The sequence below is a fragment of the Genypterus blacodes genome, unplaced genomic scaffold, assembly GCF_046128005.1.
Source record: "Genypterus blacodes isolate CSIRO-AG114 ecotype Tasmania unplaced genomic scaffold, CSIRO-AGI_Gbla_v1 ptg000052l_1, whole genome shotgun sequence".
NCBI lineage: Eukaryota > Metazoa > Chordata > Actinopteri > Ophidiiformes > Ophidiidae > Genypterus > Genypterus blacodes.
The window spans coordinates 6,087,120-6,107,378 of record NW_027466864.1 but is presented as its reverse complement, the minus strand read 5'-3'; the positions used below and the strand labels follow the sequence as shown (position 1 = coordinate 6,107,378).

The following is a 20,259-nucleotide window of genomic DNA, read 5'->3' as shown; positions in this document are numbered from 1 at the left end:
CTGTGTCCATAGGGTTAAACGAGTAGAGCCCCTCAGCGACTTGTTTCAGATAATTAACGTCGATTAGAAGGTCATTAGATCGATACCGCCCAATCAGCGATGTGTTGGAGTATTACTAGAGTAGAAACGATGGTTGAAATTAGGTCAGCGTCAGCAGAAACTCACCGAAGCTCACAAACATCATGTTGTCATCTGGTTTTCACATTAGTGGGCGAGAGTGGAAAAGGAAAATAATTCCATGTGGGACTTTTTTTACGCGCAGCATCCAAACATTCAGCTCAAAACACGAGCATTGAGACAGAAGGAGACTCCTGTAACCATGCCAACCAATGCGAAAGGTGACACCCGTTTACTTTCAACGCAAGACCCACGAAGTGTAAAGCGTTTATAATGCTCTTATGGGGACCTGAGGTAGGATTATGAGGGGATTTATGGTCTCGTTAATGTTCAGACTTATAATAATAATAATATAATAGGATTCTAATACACACACACACACACACACACACACACACACACACACACACACACACTGACACCCGCCAGTCAGAGGAAGCTCACTGGACTGTTGGAACGGCCCCAGGTCCCCCAGCTACATACACACACACACACACACACACACACACACACACACGCAGAGAGATATCCCTCCAGCTCATGCTCCTCTGTTCTTCTCCTCCTGGTTGCGCACACTGATGCCACCCATGGACCCTCAGCTGAGCGGACTACAGGCACCGCATGAGCTTAAATGAATTTCCAGGTAAAATATGATTTATATTTGTTTGGGATTGTAATAGTTTTTTGTTTCTTTTTCCTTGTTCAGAAGAGTTAGAGCTTCTTGGGGCCATGTTTCAGTTTAACAGCAGGAGTTCACTCTGATTCTACAGGTTGTGATTAATTCATTAGTTTGAGTGCCAAAAAAACTCCCAGCTGTGTTTTAGTTTAGAGTTCATCTGTTTTAGTGCAGACAGGGGTGAAGAATTTAACTTTTAGAACTTGTTTCTGTGAATTATACCAAAGGCAAAATTAACTTTATATAGTTTGTAGCCTATTAAACTATTTGAAAAGTGATTTAGTGATTTAATAGGAAGATACATTGCATTAATAAGTAGCTGTAACCTGGATGCTCCGTGTTTGGGTGTGGTTGGTGAAAGGATGCATGGTAATAAAGCATAAAAACAGGTTCATGTCCTGATTCTAGATGTATAGTGTGATGCGTATGTGCTGAAGCTCTTACTGATGTTTTGCTGTACAAAATATGAATCAGTTTTCTCAGCTAGGATGGAAATGTTGGAGGGAAACGTGAGAAAAGGAGGCGTACTGGTGCTCTGCGTCCTGCTGCTGGCTCTCACACACCAGGCCGCCGGCCAGAGGAGAAAAAAGATCGAGTTCAGGAACTACAGCTCGCAGGAAGATGGAGAAAATGGTAATTCCTTATATGAGGTATCCACATGTGAGCGGGTTGTGAGTGTCACAGATTGAGCTCTGCAGGTGGGAGGATCAGATACTTACATTACATTCAAAAGGAAAGTCTAGAATGGGAACGATTGTAACGAATAGAGAAGAATCTGTCTGGTTACGTCTACAGTAATGAAGAAACACACTGGTTTACTTCTGAGGTTTACAGGAACAATGAAGGGCCCTGCTCAAACCTGAGACGCAGTCCAAGTCATTAAATCATATCAAGGTCTGTGTGTCCTCAGCATGCCTGAGGACTTAGTGATGCTGTTTGTCTCCTTACATTTTACAAAATCACTCTTGTGCTCAAAATGCTCTTAAAGACGGTTTGACCTCCTCATAAGAACATAAGACATAGAGTTAGAGAATCTTACAATGGACTTAGATAAGATACTGGTAAGGCAATTTGAATCATTACGGGTTGTGGACACCTTATACACATGAACATATTTGATTAAAGCATCCTAACACCACTCATCAATCATGCCCTGTATCTTTCTGCACAGCATCTAAAGTCTTCATTTGATCTCTGATGTTCTTCTACAGCAGATCTGCCGTGTTCACTGCAAGTGGCTTTCATCCTGGACAGCTCAGAGAGCGCCAAGACGGTCCTGTTTGAGAAGCAGAAGGCCTTCGTGTTGAGTTTCAGCACGCGCCTCTCCATGCTCCAACTCACCGGCTGGGCGCTGAAGGTACGTATGGCGGCGCTTCAGTACAGCAGCTCTGTGTCCATCGAGCACAGATTCTCGGCGTGGAAAGACCTGGATCCCTTCCACGCCGCGGTCAGCACCATGAACTACATCGGCCACGGCACCTACACCACCTACGCCATCACCAACGCCACGCTGCTGCTGGTGCACGAGACGCCGGCGGACAGCGTCAGGGTGGCGGTGCTGATGACGGACGGCGTGGACCATCCACGAAACCCCGACGTGGTCGCAGCAGCGGCAGAGGCCAAAGATCAAGGAGTAAAGTTCTTCACTATAGGATTATCAGGCACGGCTAAGCAGACTCAGAACTTGGCCAAACTCAGAGCCGTCGCCAGCACACCGGCTCAGCAGTTTGTCCACAGTCTTGATGATTCACAACTTCAAGAGAAGCTTCTGAAGGAGATGGTGAGTCAGAGGAGCTCAGGTAGAACGACCTCACTGGACACTGCTGACCTGAAGCACTTTAGTGTTTAACTAGAGTGCTTCAGGTCAGCAGTGTCCTCACATACCATTATCAGTCTGAAGCTACAAACACTTTCTATGCATGTTGTTTATCTCATTCTCACTCACAGTGTTCTTAACTCTTTCTTAGACTTAAGAACACTCATGCGTGTGCAGAGAGCCTCAGTCTGTCCTTCGCAGCCAATCACTCCATTGTAGATTATCACCTTTGTGTGTATTTGAAGTTGAAGCAAATGAGGGACATAGATGAAATGTTGCATGGAAATGTCCTTAATGCTCTGAGTGAGTCTTAATTTACACACAGCAGCCGGACACACAGCAGTGTGTTGTTGTGTCCCTGCAGCGTTTGGCCTCGCTGTGGGTTCAGCCCTCAGTGACAGAGCTGCGTCTGTGTGAAGGCTCTTTGCCCTCTGCACTGCTTTTTCCACACAGACACACACACACACACACAATGTCTAGCGGAGGTCAGCAGAGTCGTTGCTCCTTCTGCTTCCCTGAAACCCGCAGAGTTCCTTGTTTACATACAAAGACACTGTGCATCTGAATAAATCCCCTTTAGGTGACTTAGTCTTAGTAATGAAGCTGAAGCTGAACTGCATGAACTGAAATATTGATCCACTGGAAAACAAGAACCTGTACTAATGATTTGTCTGCTGTTGTCTTGCATACAGGCTGCAGTTGCATCTGAACAGGTGTGTGTTTGGATGTCATTCAGAATTCTAATTCACAGATTCATTTCACATTAGTGTAAATAATGACCTAATGACCTTATGACCTTATGAGCTTATTGTCTTGTTTCACTTTGTTCAGTGTCCCCAGGCCCAAGTGTGTTTTTGTGAGAGAGGAGAGAAGGGATCACCAGGAAGTGCAGTGAGTTTGGACCACATTTACCATGACAACACTTAATAAATGTCATTAATAATACAAATGTAGGAGGAGTCACATGACTATGATGGCTGTAATATATATCATAATACTGATTCCAGGGTAGAAAAGGAGACTCAGGCCACAGAGGAGCACCAGGACTAAAGGGAGCAAAGGTGAGTCATAACATAAAGAGACTAAAGGAGCCTGTTTGTAATGTTTGACTCTCTGGTTTGATCCATCTTCATCTGTCTGACTCTGTAAGGGGGAAGGGGGCCAGAACGGTCGGCCAGGAAGTGACGGTCTGGAGGTAAAACGTCTGCACCACTTTCTAAATGTTTCAAGGTAACTGGCTGCTAACGGGATCAAACACTGATTTTTCAACACCGTGTCACCTTTTCACAGGGTCGTCATGGGTTTAAAGGAAGCAAGGTGAGAGTGAACAAGGGCTTCTCTTCATACCTATTACCTGTTGTCGCCTCAGCTGATCTAATCCTGAGTGTGTGTGTGTGTGTGTGTGTGTGTGTGTGTGTGTGTGTGTGTGTGTGTGTGTGTGTGTGTGTGTGTGTGCGCGTGTGTGCGTGCGTGCGTGCGCGCGCTCTCTTAGGGGGAGCGAGGAGACTGTGGAGCTCCCGGTGAAAAGGGCGACAGCGTATGTTGAATATTAATTACTTGAAATGAATAAATATGGCAGAATATATCTTGGTAATGACTGAAGTGTCATCTTGAAGGGCCCAGAGGGACCTCCAGGCCTGCGAGGAATGAGAGGAGAACAGGTATAGTAGGGGCTGGATGCCTTTTTAAAATTCTATTATAATGATTATGAATCATGGCAGCCAGAGTCAAATGTGTTGTTTAAAATGTAATAAGGTAAATGGAAAAAATATAATAATCAGCCACGCCCTGAGGACTGACTGAAAGTAATTAATGTTGGATTCAAATTAACTCCCTAACCTTTAAACAGTCAGATGATGGGAATTCAATCTCATTATTTGAATATTTTATCATGATTGGAGTCTGATTTAACAATTAAGTTGTTATAGAAACATAAATAAATAATGGCTGTGATCGTGGATCCTGTTGAGCCTGCAGTGGTTTGTTACAGTGCAGATTACTTTTATATTTATTATGGGCTGTCGGATCTTTAAAAGTACTAAACAGTTGTAACAAACACTTTAAATGCATTAAGGTGTGAAGTTGAGCTTTGTTTAATTACGTTTTTAATCAATTGATGGTAAACATCATGTAATCCGTCCCCACATGCAGACATCAGGCAGTCTGTTCCCTCCTCAGGATGAAACATGGAAGTGGATTTGGTCTTCCTTCCGTCTCTGCACTCATGGAATGTGAATATTGGATTATGTCTAATCCCGATATCAGTGTGGTTCACCAAAGCAGTGAATCCAGGCTTGCAGGATATTATTCTTTAGCTGGAAGAGACGTTTTGTGCGGCGGGATTAGCGCAGTGACCTGGCCGCCCGGCGCTCCGGCTCAGTGTCAGTCTGACCGTCTGAGAATCCCACCACATGAAAGCAGCCAATGTTGATTTTGACTCTGTTTGGTTTTGGTTTTGACCTGCAGATCAGATTCAGGAGGCTTCACCTTTTGATCTCCACCGTTTGATTCATTAGGTTGAAAGTTACAGTAATGTTATGTATGTGATGAAAGCGTCTATAGAACTGAGGGCTTATACGGAGCTTTACGTTTGTGTTTCAGGGTTTCACAGGACCGCCAGGAGACGGCGGTGCTGAGGGCCCATCAGGACCTAAAGTATGTTTTCTACCTATATTTGAGATTTTACATCCATGTGAAACAATCGAACCTCTGTTTCTGCAGGTACACAACAGTTTGTCACAGTTTCCAAGATATGTTCTAGGAAATAAAACAGCAAATTCAATCTATAGCTAGTGGCACAATAAAGAGGGAGAATCAGGCACGGATCCAAGCGAGCCCAGGGTGTCCCGACCCATTCCCAACGTTCCCTCACAAATTGTAGATGTTTCATTGAGGGCATGTTGTTGTCTCAGTGTTTCCCAGACACTTTCCCACATGGAACAAACTGCAGTGTACAGCATCTGTATTGTAGAGCTGCAGGAACTGCAACATGAAATGACCTTTAAAATGTGTCCATGGAGACCATAACGCCGGTCCCTCCATCGCTATAGACGCGTCCCACAGCTTTTAACAAAGACGGCTTTATCCACATGGAATGAGGAGGGAACCAGAAGACATTCAGAAAAGGTCCAGATGTTAATGGAGAGCAAGTTCTCCAGACAGGCACAAAGTACTGCTCTTTATCTGGAGAAGGCTATGAAAGGTTGGTCGTCAGTGCTGTTAGTGCCGTTGGTGCCACATAAGGACTCCACAGTGCGTCTGCAACACCATCTGTGCCTCGCTCTCCTTTGTGCCGTCGCCCAACACAAGTCTGCTCTCTCTGGTTCCATCTCTGCTGTTCTTCTTCACGTCTTTGTCAGTGTTTCCTCATCTTGGTCCAACTCCATTTCCTTCCCATCATTACCAACCTTGATGTGCTATCGTCTTCTCGTTGGCATTGTTTCCTCATTTGATGTCCTTTCTCGCCACATTACCTGTAGAATCACGCGTACATTGGAACTTAAGGATAATTCAATAGATTGATTCCCGTTTGCTGTTGACTTGCCATCACTCACCCCTTCTGAACTTCTGTGACAGGGAGACCGAGGAGCTGCCGGTGTTCCTGGACCAACAGGAGACATCGGTATTGGATTCCCAGGATCCAAGGTGATCCAGCAACATGTCCATGATCACATCCTCTACAGATCCATCTCACTATACTCTCATTTACTCTCTGACCCAATTCAGAACCTAATCATGGTGTTAACACTTTAGAAAATGAAGATGTAGACATAAGTATGTCTGACAATTCATTTGTTGTGACGACTGGAAAACTTTTGGACTGATGCTCACAGGGTGAAAAGGGAATTCCAGGAAGAGCAGGGCCAATAGGTCCACCAGGGATTGGAGACCCAGGAGTGCCTGTGAGTATGGAGATCAAGTTTAAGACCAACATCTGGTACACAGTTGATTACTTTTAGTGAAGCAAATGGAAAATCGAAATATTTGACCTCCTGCTGCTGTTTAGAGCTGTGAGGTTGCTGAGTGTGTGGATTTACCTTCTCATCCTGTGACATTGCTTTGTTGTAGGGTCCACCTGGACCACTTGGAGCACATGGAACCCCTGGACTACCTGGGGAGGGGCTTCTAGGGCCAAAGGTGGGCAACACGTTGACAGTACACCTGCAGTTTAGGAAACAATGTCAAACTTTTAAATTCTAATTCCTTCCTACCTATTTACCTTCCTATTTAGTAGTTTGATAGATGTGCCTGTTGTGTTTCAGGGTGAGCGTGGATATGACGGCCCGAGGGGCAGCAGAGGGCCACCAGGCTCTGGACTCAAAGGTGACAAGGTAATCAGCTCAGTCATCGATCAGACTGTCCTCAGCTTATAGACTCGGCTCAGCTGTTCAGTCATCGATTATTTAGTTTGTCATATTAAACAACAATCTTTCCCTCAGGGAAGTCACGGGTTGCCAGGGTTACCAGGTCTAGTCGGTGCATCTGGTGTGGGACCTCAGGGTGAAAAGGTAAAAGTGGATTAGCTCATGTCAGACTGTCAGGGTCCGAGGATTGTTTATGGTGGAAACTTACAGCTGCAAGAAAATACAATTATTGTCAAAATTAATTTTCACCGTCTGCCACCTGTTAAAAAAGAACATTTAAGGTCAATTTGACCTTTCTGAAAGTTTCCACTGTTTCCCACCTGCTCACTTGATTCCATTATAAAAATTGATTTTTCCTTCCACTCAGGGTGAACAAGGCCCACTTGGAGCTGCAGGACCCAGAGGAGCTCCAGGTTTAGGGATATCAGGAGCTAAGGTGAGACAGAAGCGACGGTGTTTGCCTCAGAACATCAGGAGCTGCTAATGGTGACTGGCGTAGATTGATGAAGCAGCTGATCCTCCAGCTGATTAGGCTCTAAATGGGTTCTGCATAATTTGCTGTAGAAATGCAGTCGGCTGTCAGTCAGGCAGAGACGCGGCTCTGGGTCGATCTCAGAGCCGCGTCACGTTCACTTAGGCTTCGTTTCACTGCAGATATATTTAGCAAACAAGTAAACAGATAGATTTTTTATTTCTCGACACATCACTGATGAAAATAGGGTCATAATTAACTGTTACAGTTTTCAGTTGGTATTCCTAATTGATCATTTTCCATTCTGTTTGAGTCATTTCTGAGAATTTCCATAGAAAGAATGTTCTGTTTTTACTTTCCAGTCAATATCTGTTCAATAAAATAAAAATACTTCTTTCTCCTCTTGGACATTTAATCGTGAGCTGATCATCTTAGTGCAGGAGAGGCTTCCTGTCTAGATCTCTCCTGAACAGTCCCTCACATGCTGAGTACTTTACAGCTTACAAAGTCAGGCGACGTATTCATATTGAGAATTGCTCTGTGTTGTGTTTAGGGAAATCAGGGAGTGGCAGGTGAGCCTGGAGTGCCGGGGGAGAGAGGAGTCGGAGTACCAGGTCCTAAAGTAAGTGAGCTGCTGCACTGCCAGAGTTACTAAATAAACACAAAGAATAGAGCGAGCAACAACACATCACAGGACATTACAGGCTGCATGGATCATCATGGTGAACCCTCATACGTCTGTGTAACCATCATACAACGGTGATAGGAAACATCCAAATAAACAGCTTAAACATAACCTAAACTCACTCTTGTTGTCATGACATACTGTATTACTGATGCTCCTGTGACCTCAGGGTGCACCAGGGGCCGAGGGGTTTTCAGGGATGCCAGGAGTCCCAGGAGAGGACGGAGCTCCGGGGCACAAGGTGAAGTCGTCTTTTACAAACTGACCTCACTTATAACTTATTATCATCTTATTCATTCATTTCTAATTAATTAACCATTCTCACATGGAAACAGGGAGATCTCGGCATACCAGGGCCCAGAGGATTTGATGGGACTCCTGGGAAAGGAGCCCCTGGGGAGAAGGTACGGATCTCAGGCTTGGTGTCACGTCATGTGGAGACGGTCAAGACTTCATGAAGATGATTTGGAGTTTTTTGTGTGTGTTTGTCAGGGAGACCGGGGGGACCGCGGGCCCAGAGGGCAGTCAGGGGCCGTCGGACCTGTTGGGCCAGTGGGGACCAAGGTGTGCACAGTTACCTGATAGACCAGCAGAACAGATCACTTCATCTCTGGATCTAACAGAGGCCGATTCAAAGTAAAACACTTTACACGGTTATAAATTCATTGATTTTTCCATTTGAAATGTTTCCTCTTCCAGGGGGAGCCTGGGATACTTGGACCACCGGGTAATGTTGGACCACTTGGGCGGGGCTTACCTGGGGCCAAGGTGAGGAGGGGAGGGAAGAACTCATCTACATTTATGTTATAAATACAATTAGTTATATAGGAGGACACATGGTGGCATTACTCCCTGTATAATACTGGAGTTCAGTACCTCTCACCTGCTGCCTCTGGTTGTGGTTTCATCAGGGAGATCCAGGTCCTCATGGCCCAGCTGGAGCTATGGGTGAGCCGGGGGCTGGGTTGCCTGGACCCAAGGTGAGTGCAGAACCTTCTCAGCTTCAGTCTCCTTTGATTCTGCCAAATATCATTTCTGACAGCGTTTGTTCTGGTTTGAAGGGTGACAGAGGGTCACTGGGTCACACGGGGTCGCCCGGACTGCAAGGAGACGGAGTTCCTGGCCTTCCTGTGAGTACACAATGAATGATGGGAGTGGCCTCCAGTCACATGACTTAGACTCAACTTGAACTTTTGGGCTGAATTACCTCGACCTGTGACTTGTGACTTGTAATCTCACCTGACGTGTCCTTTCTCATGCTGCACCCCAGGGACTTCCAGGACCTTCAGGACTGTCAGGAGAGCCTGGACAAGACGGCATCGGGTTGCCTGGACCAAATGTAGGGAAATATCATCATTATGATCTCTGGTGTAGTTTGTTTGATTAAGCTGCATATGGACACACACACACATTACTACCTCCACTTATAATTCTGCAGTCATCCACTAGGTGACGCTCTTTTACAGCTGCACTCCTCACCATAAGGGTGTTGACCTGGCATATGAAGCCACATTAGCAGCTGCGTGGGGCTCCCATGATGCTCAGGGGCCCTCAGGGTAGATTAGATGTTTGTGGTGGTGATTTACTCTTTATTTGTTTGTTTATGTCATTATCTGTTAAGGGAGACCGAGGTTTGCCTGGAGTTCCTGGACCTGTTGGACCACCTGGCCTCGCTCTGATTGGTCCGAAGGTAATCTGCACCAATTACACTGACATCTTTGTTATTATGTTACATTTTAAACGCTGTGATTGAAGTCGACCTGCAGATAGATCGATGTACTTTTCCACCCTGCAGGGTTCAGGCGGTCAGATGGGACTACCAGGTCCACAGGGTTCACCTGGAGAGGGCATTCAAGGACAAAAGGTAACACTGTCACCTGCCCCTTACACTGCACATGAGCGGCAGTCGTGTCCGCAAAGGAGGCAGCACGAAGGATTATGATTGGACACGTCGATTTCTTGGTTTAGTGGCAGGAAGCAGCAGCAGCAGCAGCAGCAGCACAAACAGCAGCTGCAGCCTGAGTCACTGACAATAACCAACCCAGCAGCGTTCTGCCAGCTGATTCTTCTGTTTCAAATCCATGTTGGTTTTTTTTTAGATTAATTTGAGAATTTCTTCCCTTCCACAAAAAACTGAATCTCTACAACATTGATGATTTATTATAGAATTATTTAAATAATTATGGTTCCAGAAATTCCACTACCATGAAACACAGCAGGCCTTATTCCTGTGCTCCATGTTTACAGGGGGAGCCTGGATTTCAGGGCATCCCTGGACCCAGAGGCCCACCTGGACACGGCCTACAGGGAGACAAGGTAAGACTGTGGAGAACCACACCACATTATCATGGAATACACCCGAGATGGCATGAGCCTTTAATATGCCATCCCCACTATGTGAGTCATGCTACCTACTGCTTTCCTCTTGTAGGGAGATCGAGGGTTCAGAGGAGAAAAGGGCAAAAGGGGAGACAGAGGAGAAGCTGGAGAGCTCGGAGCTGCCGGGCTGCTGGTACGGAATTCTACCTACTGAAACATTCCTCTTTTTAATTGATTGCTAATTTCCCTGGCTGATTGACACATAGATGATGTCAGAGCGGGAGCCACCACTTTGGATCTGTGGCAGTATTTTTTCGTAAATTTACATATCTACGTTTTCTTTAGTCTTTATTTCTATGTTAAATATTTAAAACATGAGCCACAACTGAAGGAAAGATAAGAAACATGTGAATGTAAAAGTGCATGTATGTTAGCCACCTACTCACCTCAATCTGACTGTGTGATGAAGTGTTGTGGTGTAAATCTGGAGTCCTGATCAATAATAATGTGTTGTGACTCACAGGGCAGAGCCGGACAGAAAGGGGAGCCTGGACTGACAGTAAGACCAACACGTCTCTAAACTCAAATATAGAACCAACGCTGAACCACAACCTGTTCTAAAATATGACACATGCTGTCTTTCACAGAGGGAAGAAATCATCAAAATAGTGAGATCCATATGCAGTAAGTGATCGGTTATTAATCATCTGTATTGATAATGATGAGGAAGAGTTCGGACCCGGTGCTGGGTTTAGATTAGAAATGAGGAAAGGCCATACCCCATTGATGTCCAAATTTAAAAACGATGAGGCACAAAGAGATTCATCCCCCAATTAAGTCCCGACAGCACTTCAGCTCTCTGTCTTTCTCGCCAGGCTGTGGCGTGACGTGCCGCCAAACGCCCCTGGAGCTCGTCTTTGTGATCGACAGCTCAGAGAGCGTCGGCCCCGACAACTACAACCTGATCAAGGACTTCGTGAACGCCCTCATCGACCGAGCCTCGGTGAGCCGGGAGACCACGCGGGTGGGCGTGGTCCTGTACAGCCACATCAACATGGTGGTGGTCAGCCTCAGTCAAGAAGCCACCCGGGACCAGATCAAGACGGCGGTGCGCTCCATGATCTACATGGGCGAGGGCACATTCACGGGCAGCGCCATCCAAAAGGCCAACCAGGTGTTCAAGGCGGCGCGGGTAGGCGTGAAGAAGGTCGCCATCATCATCACGGATGGGGAGGCGGATAAGAGGGACTCGGTCAGCCTGGAGAATGCAGTGAAAGAGGCGCAAGAGAGCAACATAGAGCGGTTTGTGATCGGAGTGGTGAATCAGAGCGACTCACTATATGAGGACTTCAAGAAGGAGCTCAACCTCATGGCCTCAGACAGCCCCGATGAACACACATACATGATTGATGACTTCAAAACGCTCGCAAGTGAGTATTTTTAAACCAACAGATATATTTGATGTTGTTCTGCACCGCAAGCCAATCAGAAAACAATGTTAGGGTTTGAGGAAGAGTTTCAAGTGATAGCAATTCAACATTTTAAAACAAAGCAAGAAATTAATGGCTTTATTTTCAAGCAAAGCATTTATCCCAAGTTACTCAGCCTACTCAAACATAATCAGGTCATAAATACAGGATAAAACACACATTTAAGGTTTTGTCTTCCCGTCTTTCAGCTCTGGAGAGCAAACTGCTGACTCACATCTGTGAGAACGACGGCAGGAACCTGTTCAGCTCCATCCCGAGCTCCAAACTGCCTCCAGGTTTCACAGAGATCTCCGGTAACGTTCAGGAACCCCCGCACAGGACCGACACGGACACGCCGACGTTCACAGGAGACCACAGGAGAGTTCAGATGGTGGTGAGAAACCGTTTTTCATGTTCACAGGTTTTACCTCAAAGGTCCAGCGGGGTGAATAAGTATGTTGCCTAATTTCCTCTAGAACCGCAGTGTTAATGCTCTGCAGCTTAAGTTAACGTAGACAAAACCGTTCTCTCCATCACAGCCGGGTCCTCCAGGTTCACGTCCTGACATCATTCAGCATCGGCCCACGACAGATGACAGAAGCACCTCAGACACGCCGAGGGTTCCTCTCTTCGACAGGCAGCCCTTCAGACCGAGCACAGAGATCCTGCCAGAGGTGGAGATGAAGGGCCCCATATACACCATGACCATGAAAACCCCCTCACACCCCACGCCGAGAACCCCCACCCAGGCAACCAACCCACCTGTGCCCCCACCGACTCCTCCAGCGCTGCCCTCTGAACCCTTCACATCAGGTTACTCACACATATCACTCTCACTCACCTTATATAATGCAGAATTACTTTAATTTCATAATAATAACATATATAAATGTTTTCTTACGCTCCCATCAGAACGCTGTGGACAGGTTTTGGATCCAGGACCCTGCAGGGACTATGTGGTGAAGTGGTACTATGACCACATCGCCAACTCCTGTGCCCAGTTCTGGTTTGGAGGCTGTATAGGAAACAGCAACCAGTTTGAGACTGAGAAGAGCTGCAGAGAAACCTGCGTCAGGGTCTAAAGTCTGAGTCAGGGTCTAAAACCTGCGTCAGGGTCTAAAGTCTGAGTCAGGGTCTAAAACCTGCGTCGGAATATAAAGCTTGTGTCCGGGTCTAAAGCCTGAGTCAGGGTCTAAAGTCTGAGTCAATGTCTAAAAGTCTAAAACAGGCGCCAGGGTGCCGTGTCCTCATAAAACATGTTGCTCTGAGTTCAAACCTGATTTATAAATTTGAAAAACTTTCTGTGCCTTAGAATTTTACATTCCAGGTCTTTACGCTCAGTTGATTGATAATGAGAGAGAATCCACTACAAACAGATTTGTCTCGTTGATGCTGATCGGACAAAATGTCACACATAAGCCTTAGTAAAGTTCAGCCTGTGTGTGAGCTCAGCTTTAGGTCAGAACGTTTCAGGGAGAGGAACCAAACAGACGGTGATGGACTTCAGCGTAGATAAAACAGAAACCCGAGAGAACAAAAGCCTCTATTCTGGAATGTTACTTACACACTGGTGAGCATTTATGGTCAAAATAAAAATAACCACTAACCTTTCTGTTCAGAGACGTTAACCATTTTGTATAATAATGTATTTTTTACTTTATTTTTGTAATGTTTTGTACGTTTTAATACTGATTAATGTCATTAAACATCAAATGGACAAAGCAAAGAGGGGTTTCTGTCGCTGCTATACGATCTGATGGGGTACTAACAGGATTCCTGCGACAGATAAATTGGTGGCTTGAAGAAAGGAAACACTAGAACAGTATCTTACCAGGAAAGAGAAGCACGCGAGTAAGGAGGAGATCATGTGACGGTTGAAGTGGTTTCAGGAGAGGAATCAACTCGAAGACGGTGGAGAACATTAGTCATTACTGAGGGAATTGCCAGAAAGTGCCACCTCCTCCAAGTTGGACATAATTACATGTAATTAGGAGAAGTCGCCGTCGTCAGAACAATGCATTATCCTCAGCTTCAGGCATTAAAGCGCCTATTTAGCTTGTTAACTTCTGGACGTCTTGAGAAATGAAAACGGTTGGACGAGCTGGATGAGCCTGGCAGGCGATACATTAGTGTCAAAGCCGCCGGTGCACTTACATCATTTATGCAACAGAATGAAACAGGCTGCCAGTGAGAAGAAACCATTAAGAAAATAGAAATTTAATTGTTTGATTTTTAGATCCAGTGTCAAAATCACACAAGCATTCAAAGTGTAGAATCTTACAGAGTTGATTTGAGTCATTTGAAGAAGACGAGGAAGGAGGACATGATGATGTATCCGGGCTTCTGAGCCGGATTAGGATCCCGACCGTCATACAAGCCGAAGTAGACGACCGTGTTGGATTCATAGCCGCTCGTGTCCAACTAAAAATGGAACAGAAGGAGACAGTTTGTCTTCGAGGGCCCTTATTTAACCAGACAAGTTGACGAAAAGCCCATTATTATGAGGAGCAGAAGCCTGAGGGAGCAGCCCAGCGTTAGCGCAGATTGAGCACATGCAGGTGTGCAGCCTGATGAAGGGCGACAAGAGAGTGGTGCTTATTTTACAGGCAGCAGAGAGATTCAAACACCGCTGAGTACAAAAATCTGCTCCTTTCACCTTTTAGCCACACAGACAGTAGAAGTTAATGCTGGATGTCTTCGTACGCCACTGATTTTAGTCATCCTCAGCCTGGATATGGATCAGCGTGTGGATCAGACACACTGATCCAAATTACATATGGCCTCTTTAATGACCTACCTTGGATCAGTGTGTAATCAGTCCTGATAATCCAGGTTTAGTTCTGATACAAAGGGATACTTTCTTGTTAAAGTGATTTGTCTGGTTTGTCCTGGAGGAACAGACCTGAGTGGTGATGTCGGTCCTCCAGGGGTCGACCTGCAGCCCGTCGCACCAGCCCCCCCGGCCGTACAGCCAGGTGCCGTGCTCGTTAGGCACCGCCCCCTCTTTGGCCAGCGCGGCACAGCCCAGAGGCGAACCTGAAGGGGCCGGAACACCACATGAGAACCAAACAGGAAGTACGAGACGGACGGCAGTCAGAGAACAAAGATGACAGAAACACCAGAGCACAAGAATAATAATGACTGAAATAGATAAATGACCAACAATCAAACTTCATAGGATCATAATTTATTGACACAGAGTGAAGTTAATCATTTTCCTCACCTGCAGATTCGAATACACGCGTGTTGTTGTGAATGTGGTTGATCAAGAAGTGATGGGAAGTGACGCAGAATTCTCCACAGCCGTTTTCGTCACTGCCGTGTCCCGTGATGACGGCGTACAGCTCCACCTAAACACACACACACACACACACACACACACATAACAACTACAACATCTGCTGAGATGTTCAGGGAACCTTGGGAATCTTTGTCTGGTCACTTCAGCGTTGGATCTGTTACCTTTTTAACAGAAGCTGGGACGGAGAACTTGGTCGGCTGGTATTTGTTGTTGTAGTCTGTGTCAAAGGTTCCCCCACTGTACAATGGTGTCACTCTGAAGGGGCGGAGCTTCTCCACATGATTAACTGTGACAGGAAAAGACAACTTTTGTCCTTGTAGTCTTTGTAAGGTTTTTTCATGGAACAATGTGAACAAATTGCTAAAACCAGCAAAAATGTGACTTCACAGAATCCAATCATCATGCTTTGTCAAGAGAGAGGCGCTGATGTGACAGTGATTTAGTTCCCATGTGTCTGAATGTGACTTCCTGTAAGTAAACCTGATTTATATCTGAGAATCTTTCCGTAAGTATTTACAGAGGGACGGTTTGTTCCCACTCGCTGCTCTGTGTCATCCTCCAGTCAGAGGAAATGGACTGAAATGTTCTCTCTCTCCCTCTCCCTCCCTCTCCCTCTCTGTTGGCTCAGTGGGTGTCAGAACTTTTCATCCCAATTTAGAATTTGCCAATTCCAAAACTGCAGTGGGAATACACAACTTGTTTGTCACAGAGCAGCAAACAGAGCCAGATAAGGTAGAAATGTGTGTTTCAGTTTGTTTTTGCTGCTAAATCAAGATGCCTGAGTCGTCACAGTGAATGTTCCAGATTGATCCCAGCTGCTTGTTTGTATTAACAGTATGTGATGCTGACTGACCTGAATGAGCTCAGAGGAACAAGAAACATGCCGACAGTGCGAAAACACATTTCCGACACATTTGCAACAAATCTGCAACCGATCAATCAAACATGACCTACAAACCGTCAAGTCTCTTATTTTAAACCTCCAGTGTGGCTGCAGGTTTGCAGGTTTGCTGGTTCACCTGTGTGGTTGGCGGTGCTGAACCTCAGATTGAGGGAGACGACCCACGGCATCGCCCACGCCACCGTCTTCATGTTGAAGATGCATTTCCTGCTGTCCAGCAGAGGCACGAGGGGGCTCACATCTGTCAGCCAGTGACCAATACCTCTGCCCAGGTGAGACAGAGAAAAACAAATATATATTCCAAGCAAAGAGAACATGGTGGAACATGGAACACCTTGGGATCCCTCAGGATGTGGATCAGGACGTGGACAGGGAGTCCTCAGACCGGTTCCATGGATGGACAGATACTCACAGTTAATAAGTAAGAAGTGAATCTGTGGCAGAGATCCTCTTACCTGCGGAATGCGGTGATCCAGCGGCCGAGCTCCATGTTGCAGTACAAGCCGAAGGGATCGCAGCAGACAAACAGCTGCACCGTGTGATCCCACTGAGCGCAGGACGAGTCCCTGCTGCCTGGACACGACAGCGATAGGTCGAGCTCCAGGGTGTCGAAGTCCAACACGTCTGCTGAGGACATCATTGAAAACAGGGTCAGAGGCTGTGGGGACGGCTAAGATCCTCATCCTGCAGTGTTTTACTCTTTGGGGAGAAACGTGACGTGTTTGTTTCGATTTCTTCCTTTTCTTCCCTGACATGTTGATCTTTGTCTTTTCCTTGTTGTTGTGCCTGTAAAGCCCTTTAAGACATTGAATGCATCATTGGGCAGAGCAAATCAAACTTGTCTTGACCTAAAGTTACCTAGTGGCAGCTCCACTGTGGCCACGGCTCCCTTCTCTCCCTGCATGACGACTTTATCAAAGACGGAAAAAACCTTGGCATGACTTTGAAGTTTAGTCTGGAGATCCGTGTAGAAATCAAACCTTGAGAGAGAGAGGAAGGAGATCAGAACTCAACTTAACATCTGTACACGTGCTTGAGATACAGAGAGAGTCCAGCCTTTCTTCTTCTTCTTCTTACCACTGCGCCTGCCAGTTGATGAACATGAAGGTGGGGTAAAGGAACCAGCCCATCTCAGCAAGCCTCCCCTGTTGGTCAATACTGATGAAGAAGTTTGGGGACGGCGTGTTCTGGAAGGACACGTTCACCAGCTGATCAAGCCTGAAAACAAAGACATTCAGGCCATAATGAATCACCATGTGTTGTGTTTTATTAATGTGCAGTCAGCTACGAAGAAAGACGACGATTAACGGGGCGGTCACGATTAATCGATTATAAGTGCAATCGATTATTCGGCAGTAAGACCCCACAGTAAAAGAAATTGGGATTAGAAATGAGATTTTTTAATTTCTCCTTCTTGTCCCTCTCATAATAAGAAGACTCTGATGAACACAGAACAAACACAAACACAGATTACTCGATTAATAAGATGATCGATTAATCGGTTCTCAATGTTGACAGCCGTTATGAGTATTAACCAGATTAACAAGAAAAATAAGACAAAGATTTATTTAAGGTGTTGACTTGAGAAGAAAGCTACACAAACATGTACTCTGTTATTTATGTGTTTACAGACGATTATTCCAACCTTCAGACGGAACATTTAATCTACAAACAAAGCTGTGAGGCATCGAGGCGAGGAAGCCTTTAATCCGTCCTGAGAGCCGCTCTTACCCGAGCGCCTGGGCTACCGAAACCTCCAGATGCACCATGGCAGCGGGGACGCCCAGCGGGGACAAACACTCGTCCCCGACACAGTTCATATCCTGGATGGGGTCACCTGGGCGGGCGTAGACCAGGACACCGGAGGCGTTGGATTTGGCCAAGATCTGAACCTGGAGGGAGTTACAGCAACACAAGACACTGATGAGTGAGAGAGAAAAATACATTTACAGATGAATGAATGATTTTCTTTTGGTAGGGGGGATTGGTTTGGAGTAAGACTAGCTCCTCTTCAGTCAATATGAACATGGTGCGAACAGTTAACTCCCCATAATCCCTTTTTCAAACATCAACAGACCTTGGTGAAGAACGAGCAGTTCCCCTCGGACACCCAGGCGACGGCACCGGCCAGCGAGGGGGCGGGGCTGCACCCGTCTCCTGCGTCAACCAGCCGATACGATCTCTGACCCCAGTGTGCAGCCAGCCAGTCGTACCTGGCATCTAGTCTCTTGATGACAATTGGCATCTTCCAGTCTGTGTGAGGAAAAGTCTTAACGTCATTTTATGATGTTCACAAGCAGCAGCGACGTCTCTGATAAGCAGATCTGCAGAATGGATCAGGACTTTGATGCTGCAGGTTCTTACCGCCGGAGGTGAAAACCGCCTGTGTAAGACCACAGTTGTGTCCCGTGCAGCCCCATGAGTACAGAACATTGGGGATCCAGTTGCCCAGAGCGAAGGCCGGAAGAGGGGAGAAGTGCAGCCTGGACAGAACATCCTTCTCTCTGTGGAGGAAAGCAAAATGTCAAAGGTTTGGAAGCTGTTAAAGAAGTTTGATCACAAACTCCAACGTTGGTTATGAACAAAATAGAACAGAAAAATTCAAGGTGAGTTGACAAAGAAAGTAGAAGCTCAGGCAACAGGTCAACCTCTGACTTTGCTGACCATGGCCTTTATTCTGATCAGTGACGAGCATCAGACTGCATACAGTTACAGTGGATTCACTTTAAGGAAACTGCAGCACATTGATTGACACTTGACATCCTCCTACACATGGCTGGATTCAAACACGAGACAAGCTTCCTCTTTCTCAGTGGTGTGACTTCTCTTGTATTTTCTCTCTGTAGACTACAAAAATACAACAAGTGCATCATTTTAGCCAGATTTCCCCATAAACGGTGTGATACTGAACTGTGTGACTCCTTGTAAATTGTTAGGGTGACAGTAATTGTGACGAAGTAATTTTTGTGTGATTTCATTTGTTTGCGATTATGTTGTTGTTGAGATGCAGCAAACTTTTCAAGGTGTTCTTTGAATTATCTAAGGTTAAAATGTTAGATGGATTCGGACAGGATAGGAGCTTGTTTGCTTTGGCTCCACAGGTGGACTGAACACTTCACCTGTGCACGGCGGCGCGTTGCAGCTGCTTCCGCATCCACAGAACATCACTGACCGAAGAGTCATCCAGGGACACGAACAGAACCTGAGCGCTGTCCGGTAGATCCCGCAGCAGACTGGAGAGAGACGCCTCCGAGCTCCACAGGCTCTCTAGAAACCCAGATTGGTGTGTGAAGGCGTGGATGATGACAGAGCCGCGTCCCGACAGAGCTCCAGGCACATAGACGAACTCCCCGTCCAGAGTTGGGACAGTGAACGCAGCAGCGAGGTCTCCCGGCTCCGGTCCCGGGCTGGAGGTCTTACCGGGCCGGACGCTCACGGTGTTGTCTAGGTAATTAAGCAGTGCAGATGGCGTGGAGGTCAACTGAGAGTCAGCCTCGGGTCCACTCAGGATCATCCGCGTCCTCAAGGCTGCAGTCACATGAGCATCGGCAACCAGTAACCAAAACAAGGCAGACCATGAACGCAACCCTGCCATGTTAATGACGGCAAACTCGTCAAAAACACCAAAACTCGAGCACAGACATATCTTTGTATAGGTTTGTTTCGACCTAAGAAGTCAGAAAGCTGCCGCTGCGCTCTGCCTACAGACTTCAATCACCTGAAGCCTGCTACACTTTTGATTTGAAGGAGGGCCGTGCTGTCTAGTATCTACGGAAGCCCCCATAAACCAGAAAGAGTATTTAAAAAACGCGAAGTGCATTCCTTACTTGAGCGCTAAAACACTACCAGTGTAATATATTTTTGGCCACGGTGGCGCTGTTGCTAAGTTTTCATATGGCCGAGTTGAACACCTCGCAGAGTTCTTCAGGTATGATATCACGTCAAGTACGCGTGATTAAGCAGTAAGTGAGAAGGATTCGACCCCAGCCTGTGATCCATTGGCTGTCATGTCATTACAAATTTTGCGACCGAGGAGTCACGACTGTGCCCCGGATGTAAGAGACAACACAACAGTACACAACAGTTAGTCCCCAATGATTCTGTTGCTTTTAATGGTGGCGTGCAATAAATAGTTTAGA

At 46.3% G+C, this 20,259-nt stretch overlaps 2 protein-coding genes across 3 annotated transcripts; one reads left to right on the top strand and one right to left on the bottom strand.

Annotated features, from left to right (window-relative positions):
* The first annotated feature begins 1,281 nt into the window (after window positions 1-1,281).
* On the top strand, window positions 1,282-13,708 carry col28a1b (collagen, type XXVIII, alpha 1b). The gene is made up of 34 exons (XM_076150519.1): window positions 1,282-1,426; window positions 2,008-2,573; window positions 3,302-3,322; window positions 3,441-3,500; window positions 3,617-3,670; window positions 3,760-3,804; window positions 3,900-3,926; window positions 4,102-4,146; window positions 4,226-4,270; window positions 5,211-5,264; window positions 6,186-6,254; window positions 6,443-6,511; window positions 6,678-6,746; window positions 6,872-6,940; window positions 7,049-7,117; window positions 7,341-7,409; window positions 7,999-8,067; window positions 8,300-8,371; window positions 8,466-8,534; window positions 8,623-8,694; window positions 8,830-8,898; window positions 9,042-9,110; window positions 9,192-9,260; window positions 9,401-9,469; window positions 9,752-9,820; window positions 9,926-9,994; window positions 10,378-10,446; window positions 10,562-10,642; window positions 10,973-11,008; window positions 11,097-11,133; window positions 11,325-11,879; window positions 12,128-12,312; window positions 12,458-12,731; window positions 12,831-13,708. Exons 1-34 carry the CDS (start codon window positions 1,282-1,284, stop codon window positions 12,998-13,000), a joined length of 3,579 nt encoding a protein of 1,192 aa, XP_076006634.1. The 3' UTR covers window positions 13,001-13,708.
* A 398-nt stretch (window positions 13,709-14,106) lies between these two features.
* On the bottom strand, window positions 14,107-19,896 carry LOC143000990 (uncharacterized). 2 transcript variants are annotated; one of them, XM_076150520.1, is made up of 12 exons: window positions 19,240-19,896; window positions 18,485-18,624; window positions 18,198-18,373; window positions 17,852-18,012; window positions 17,198-17,338; window positions 16,979-17,100; window positions 16,576-16,747; window positions 16,239-16,384; window positions 15,381-15,505; window positions 15,142-15,268; window positions 14,821-14,954; window positions 14,107-14,339 (listed from the first exon to the last, which is right to left on the bottom strand). In XM_076150520.1, exons 1-12 carry the CDS (start codon window positions 19,713-19,715, stop codon window positions 14,214-14,216), a joined length of 2,046 nt encoding a protein of 681 aa, XP_076006635.1. In that variant the 5' UTR covers window positions 19,716-19,896; the 3' UTR covers window positions 14,107-14,213. The 2 variants fall into 2 exon arrangements, with proteins under 2 accessions (XP_076006635.1, XP_076006636.1); XM_076150521.1 differs by having other exon boundaries at window positions 16,576-16,744.
* Between the last annotated feature and the right edge of the window lie 363 nt (window positions 19,897-20,259).

Bases quoted from the DNA above. Each gene is read 5' to 3' on its own strand.
- col28a1b (XM_076150519.1), top strand. From the start codon at position 1,282: ATGGAAATGTTGGAGGGAAACGTGAGAAAAGGAGGCGTACTGGTGCTC. The intron at 6,941-7,048 runs GTAATCAGCTCA...TCTTTCCCTCAG, and splicing joins CTGGACTCAAAGGTGACAAG to GGAAGTCACGGGTTGCCAGG. The intron at 8,899-9,041 runs GTGAGGAGGGGA...TGGTTTCATCAG, and splicing joins GGGGCTTACCTGGGGCCAAG to GGAGATCCAGGTCCTCATGG.
- LOC143000990 (XM_076150520.1), bottom strand. From the start codon at position 19,715: ATGGCAGGGTTGCGTTCATGGTCTGCCTTGTTTTGGTTACTGGTTGCC. The intron at 18,374-18,484 runs GTAAGAACCTGC...TTCCTCACACAG, and splicing joins GGCGGTTTTCACCTCCGGCG to ACTGGAAGATGCCAATTGTC. The intron at 15,269-15,380 runs GTAACAGATCCA...GTGTGTGTTTAG, and splicing joins TCCCAGCTTCTGTTAAAAAG to GTGGAGCTGTACGCCGTCAT.